Source organism: Eurypyga helias, unplaced genomic scaffold (genome assembly GCF_000690775.1).
Source record: "Eurypyga helias isolate BGI_N326 unplaced genomic scaffold, ASM69077v1 scaffold38341, whole genome shotgun sequence".
NCBI classification, from domain to species: Eukaryota; Metazoa; Chordata; class Aves; order Eurypygiformes; family Eurypygidae; genus Eurypyga; species Eurypyga helias.
The window spans coordinates 19,267-25,540 of record NW_010233453.1 but is presented as its reverse complement, the minus strand read 5'-3'; the positions used below and the strand labels follow the sequence as shown (position 1 = coordinate 25,540).

Here is a 6,274-nt window from a genome sequence, read left to right as displayed (position 1 = left end):
AGCGGCGTAGCGGGTGTCTGTTGCTGCCGCGAGCGTGTTGCCAGTGTCTCGCACTGCGCTAAAATCCTCCGCTCGCCTGTCCTGTTATTAATTGATTTTAAATCAGGAGGGGCTGGGCCGTTAACAAATGCTCCTCCGCCCGACGAGCTGCTCTTTGAAGGTGCCATTCTTATTGTAGGTGTATTTCTATAACGCACGTACACGCGAGTCAGCGTGGACTAAGCCAGACGGGGTCAAAGTTATTCAGCAGTCGGAGTGATGCTGGCAGCGCAGGCCCAGGCCCAAGCGGTCGGTGCCTCCACGCCCACCACCAGCAGTCCTGCGTCTGCCGCGTCTCCATCCACGTCCTCGAGCACTCAGTCCTCCACCACCTCTACCACAACCACGGCCACTTCTGTTTCACAGACCGTTTCCAGTGAGTAGCCCCGGGTGTCTCAGGTCTGCGGAGGTGGGGAGCAGGCGGGGGGTGCTGCTTTGGGGAATTGCTGCAGCAGGAACTTGGTATGCAGGTGGGAGTTGTTTTTACGTAGGGTAAAGTGAAGTACACGATTAACGCTTTAACCCAGAGAAACCTTGCACGTGAGCCTTCCCCCCAGTCTGAAAGCGTTACCTCAGGAGAGCAGTGCTCCGTCGGCACGAAACCCTTTTTCTTTAGCCCCTTGTATGTTTTTTCTTCTGCTGTTACCACGTGGCCCTAAAGCTGTTACACATCCATTTCCTTTGGACCCTAGGCAAAGCTAAATTGTTTCTAGGAGTATTTACCGTTTCCTGTGACCGAGGTAGGAAGTGTAGTTGTAGCGGTTGCCCCCTTGTTTCCAAAATGGCATCTGTTGCTGAGAGGCTGCATCTTTGAGTGCCACTCCCGGGCTGTGGAGAGGCTGCAGGATGGGGCTCCTGGTGTGTTACGTCCATTAGCATTCTTCTGCCAAGCTTCCCAAGTTCCCGTTTGCTGGAGTTGCACAAAAGAGGAAATAGAAAGTCTCCGGAGCCATTATTGTTCACTCCTGACCTTTAAATAGTAGTTTGCAAACGACTGCTGTTTGCTTGGGCCCAGCCTTTGCTTTCAGGAGTTTCCAGCTGAGGGAACCTCAGGAGGAGCAGGGACTGAGGTACGCAGCGTGCACACAGCGCGTGTTTAGACGCGGTGTCTGCGTGCAGTAGAAGCAGTAGCATTTACAGGTCAGTGTATATATGCTGCCACCCAGCCTGTCGTGCAGAGCCTGTACAGAGGTGCGTTAGGTACTGCGGGGCTGTTTGCAGGCAAGTGTGTCGCCAGCAGGCCGCGAGTGAGGTCAGCGAGCACGAGCGGACCGAGGGGCCCTCGTTCAGGAAGGGTTTGGTCTACGTGCAGGCCACGTGAAGCACGGCACTTCTGCTGATGGGCGATCCCGTTGTTTGGCAGCTGATCACTGTAGCTGCACTGGCAGGAGTGTGTGCCCCGAGCCAGGCCAGAGAGCGCAGGAGGTGAGCAGTTGTGGGACTGTGCAACTCCAGCTGTAGCGTGTAGATGCACCCTCTGGGATTGCTGCTGTTTGCTGCAGCAGGTGAGACGAGCCAAGCTCAACTCACCGCGTGACCCCCTTCGCGGTCAGCCTGTGAAAGGGACTCAGGTTTAGGTAACCTCGAGCGATGCGTTCAGTTAACGCGGGAGGGAGGGCAGATGGTTAGAGCAGCAGTTAGGTTGGGTTGCTCAGAGCATTTTGGGGCTTTACTCAATCTGAAAGGTAGCAGGACTGGGTTCAGCTGTGTTGGTGGAATACGGTTTACTCCGACCGCTTCACCCTGTACCAGGAATCGGGTGGGGGGGTGACTGCCAGCTGCTGGCCTGGTGCCAGGCGTTTGAGAGCTGATCCCGCTGTCGGAATAGCGCTTTATGCACCTTCCCTGAAACAAAATCTCCTAATACTGAACGTTGAGAATCTGTTCCACTTGTGCCTGTTCTACCTGCTAAACTTTGTCTTTGCTTTCAAGAACTGTTACTGTTGGTGTCTGTGCCCAGGTGATAAAACTTTATAATTTAGAATGATTTTCTGACTCTCGGCCTGTAAAACAGCTGGGACGTCTGGCTGAGCTTCATTCTCGTCCAGTACTGGTTTGACTTAGGTCTTAAATCACATACTGACTGTCTGCTCTGTTTCCCTGCATTTTAGGCAGTGCTAAGAACTTTCACCCTTTCTGAAACACTTAACGGATCAAAAATCTTTATTTAAATATGCTGGTACTGGTGTGTTACTGGGAATGCTTCTGGGAGTCGTTAGGTACTGAAGAAAACGCACCCTGTGCCCGTATATACTGCAGTCACAAGCTGGTGCGGTTTCTCTCCACGATTAGCTCGTTGCTGTGGCAGTTTCTGCTCCCCTGTGCCCAGTCCTGCGCTGTAAATCTGCAGGGCTGTCCGCGAGCGCCCGCAGTCGGGTCTCCAGGCCCTGTCTGCCAGGCCTGTGATGCACAGCATGTTTGCTGACTGCAGTCGTGCTGCACGGGTCACGGAGCTCAAGGCTGCCAGTGCGTGTTCCCACTGGGAGGCACTGAAGGCCAAGGAAGTTCATGAAGCACTTTCCCTTTTCCTATTTACGCATTTTTAATTGACATGTTCCCATCCCTGGCGACAGCTGAGCGGGCTCCGTTTCCAACCGGCGGTTGCCGTGCCTGTGCTGCTGCCGTCGTTGTGAGCAAGCAGGACCTGTGCTCATTGAAGGGAGGAGCAACCTTGCCCCGTTTGAAACTCTGTAACGCTCCCTTTCTATTTTCTGACCCGGGACACAGAGTAGCATTCCATTTCAGACGATGTTTGTCCCTTGATACGCCCTTGCTCCTGCTGTAGAGACTTCAGGTGTAAAGGGGACAAGCAAAACTTGAGATCAACTTCCTTTGTGCACACAGAATGTTACGGAGAAGGCAAAGGTGGTTTCTGCTGATGGTATCTAAGCATATCTGCTTATGTAAGTCTGTTGGGAAACAGAGAGCCAGTATGTTTGCAGCGAATATTTTGCAGTGTCTAAGATACAGGGTGTTCTTTGTGTTTTTTTATCAGCACCTACCACACAAGACCAGGCCCCGAGTTCGGGTGTTTCAGTTGCCACACCATCAGTCAGTGTTTCAACCTCTGCTCCTTCTGCTACACCTGTGCAGACTGTACCCCAGCCAGTCCCACAGACATTGCCTCCTGCAGTTCCTCATGCAGTGCCTCAACCAACTGCAGCAATTCCTGCTTTTCCACCAGTAATGGTACCTCCATTTCGTGTCCCCCTTCCTGGCATGCCTATTCCACTTCCAGGTAAATTGGCGAACTGTAACTGTCTTGTCCGCTACATGTCCATGTTGTCAATTTGTTTGCACTCATGTGTCCACTGTGTATGGAACTTGCCTGAATCCTCTCCACTCAGAGTATTCTTGAAAGAATTCAGGGTCAGCAGACAGACTTTTTAATTAACAAAGAACGTTTTTTTTTGACTTCCAGTTCTTTGAAACACGTCTCAATGAACAGCTGCCTTTAAACATGTGAACCGTTTTCTTTTAGGCGTTAGGAAAAAGTCAGAAGTATGCTAAACGCTCCTAATCTCATGGCATGTGTCTGTTGTCATCCTGGCTTAAACAAAAAAGGGGAGCTTCTGGGCAGAATCCACACGTGACTGGGAATACTGCAGTGCTGCAGCTCACTAACTGCAATGCTGCTGTCATCTTTTTACTTGCTTGATTTAGACCTTAAGTCTTGTCCTTCAATAATTAGTAAAACATGGATTATAGCCAAAAGAAATGAAAAGAGAAGAATGCAGTTGTGGGCAGGAAGAACTGCATGAGTGACGCAAGGTGCTTGCGGTTTCCAGGTGTGACGATGCTGAACGCGCATGCGTTCCGCTGGGGTTCGAGCCGAGGGCGGCAGGGAAGGCTGTCGCCTGCCGGGGTGTGATTCACAGGCTTTAGCTGCAGAGAGCGTCGAGGGGAAACCTGGGGTGGCAGCCCACTGGTTCCTGGTGTATTTAGATACTCCAGGAAGTAATTGGACGCTGGCAAAATTCTGGGCTCCACTGCTGTTCGCAGTAGCTGTGGAGTCCCTGAAAGGGGTGGCAGAAGCCGCTCGGAGTTACACACTGCATTCCAGTTTGCAGGGCTGGGTTCTGCTCTGGTACCAGAATAACTCCGTTTTTTCAGTGTGCAGTAGCACTAAATGTGTACCGAGAGCTGCTCGTTTTCCGTGGCAGAGGAAGCTTGGAGGCTGCCGTCATATCAGGCCCAAGTTAGCTTCTGATTATGAGTTACGAAGCAGCTCTGAGCAGCATCCCCCTGGTTTAGGCTCTGCACAAGCTGGGTGAGGTGACTTCTTTCCTGCTGGCCTTTGGACGCATCGGTCCAGGACATGGGAAGGGGAGGCCTTTACCATCCGTCAGCGTGGTGGGGCGGCAGGTAATCCTTGAGAACGCTCCTGTGTTGAAGGATGCAAGAGCATCAAAGTCATTAAAGTGGCTATCAGCTCTGAGGACTGGAAGAGAGGAGCAACTTCTGGTGCCTCTGCTTTTTGGGTAGTCTTCTAAATAACTGGGTGAAGCTACCTTAACCCGTCCTTTGCCTGGGAAGGACATCACGGTGTATACTCGCTGCTTCGTGGCAGGAAGCGTGCTGTTGTGAACGTGACAGGGCTGAACAAAAAACAGATGAAGGGTAGAGGGAGAATTCCGATGCCAGTATTGGGGGTTTGGAAGAACAACAAAAAGGCTTAGGCCTTAAAGGTGGACAGCTGAATGTTCCTAATGGCAATTTGTGCCGTTGCCAGCAAGGGGCCAGCCTAGGGCGAAGGTCCTTGCGTACCTTCGAGGGACACAACCGTCTGCGGGAAGCGCCAGGTGAATGTGGGTGGTCAGAGCGGTAGGGAAGAGGGCGGGGGCCCTGGGGTTGGGTTTCTGGCAAGCCAAAACGTTTTGTCAATGCGTGCAGGAGGGAGGAGATAGCAAGAACATCAATCTCCTTACACTCATTTTTGAAAATTACTTTTTTCAGACCTTTCCTGGTAGTGAGTCTGGGATGTGGTCTCTTCTCCTGTTCTCCCAGCGAGATGAGCCTTCTGGGTGGAACCGTAATGCACAGGAAGGATGCCCAGCAGTGAAGTGCATGCTTCCACTAACGAGTCTAACTTGTCATTTTGCCTGATGACAGAATAAAAGCGGTCTACTTCTGCCAGCTGCTTCTGGCTTGAGTTGGTTTTAACGATTCTAAACACTGTAAAAGAAAAGGAGACCTTTAAAATATTTTACAGTAACAAGAAACCAAGGAGAAGTCTGAATTACTGAAGTCAAAAAGGCTTGTGAAGTTTAATGTGCAGATGTTGGGGGCTTTCAGAACTAGATATAATATAACGTCAGCCAGATTGCTTTCAGATTACAGAGGCAGAGCTGAACAATACCACTGTCAAGGGATTTCAAAGCTAACCTCTGTATTACGCTGTAGTAAGAAGGAACAATGGAGGAGTTGATTAGTGATATCTCGTAATCTCAGATCTTAAAAAGTAAGTCTGCTTTCTCTTAATTCGTATGTTAAAAGTCAGTCGTGTGTTTGAGAATGACCTTGGCAGAGGAAACAGCTTGGGTGTTTGCCCGGCCTTACCTGTGCTGCAGTATCTCCTGTCAGCGATCCCGCAGGTGGCGTTACTTACGCTGGCCCGCTCCTGCCACATGCTGGAACTTGCGTAACAAAACGAATTTTCAGATTCATTTTCAAGTACGTAACAACATGAGACACCCCCCCCCACCCCAAAATTTAGACAGAAGCTTCAGTCAGTGCTATTTGAGTCAATGTTTTTATGTCCCAATTCGTACCTTTTGCAATAAAACCAGTTTTGGATTCTTTCACTGACATTGTGGTTAAAGAACATGACAATTCTGTCTCCTCACCATTATTTTTTAAATGAATTGGCAGCATTTTTTGTGCTTGGCATACTGGATCTTGAATGAAAACAGAAATTGCTTTGGTTATAAACACAGGGGTTTAATTTCACTTTGTGCTGGAGGATTCCCAACCTCAGATGCAGGAACTGAAGCCCTTTCAGGGGAAGTTTCTGAGCGTCCAGGCTGGACCGACGTCGGTCCGTACCGTTTCCCTCCGCGCACCCTAAGGCGAAGGCGTCTGGAAACACGGCCCCCTTACCCCCGTCTAATCCCCTTCGGAATTTTGCGTCCGGTCGATGAGGTGCTTTCCTCTCTGTGGCCGTTCTGTGTCATTTCTTAACGAGCTGGAGAGCAGAGCAGTGCATGATGCTTCCTTTTTGAGGGCTCGTGATGCC

General features: G+C 50.6%; 1 protein-coding gene across 1 annotated transcript in view; it reads left to right on the top strand.

Moving 5' to 3' along the window:
- Positions 1-178: 178 nt before the first annotated feature.
- The window catches only part of TCERG1 (transcription elongation regulator 1), a gene marked incomplete at both ends in the record, with an annotated part of 25,357 nt that continues 19,261 nt past the window's right edge, over positions 179-6,274 (top strand). Inside the window, 3 exon segments of the mRNA XM_010161740.1 lie at positions 179-254; positions 257-415; positions 3,035-3,277. Of these exon segments, the coding sequence (XP_010160042.1) occupies positions 179-254; positions 257-415; positions 3,035-3,277 (478 nt within the window).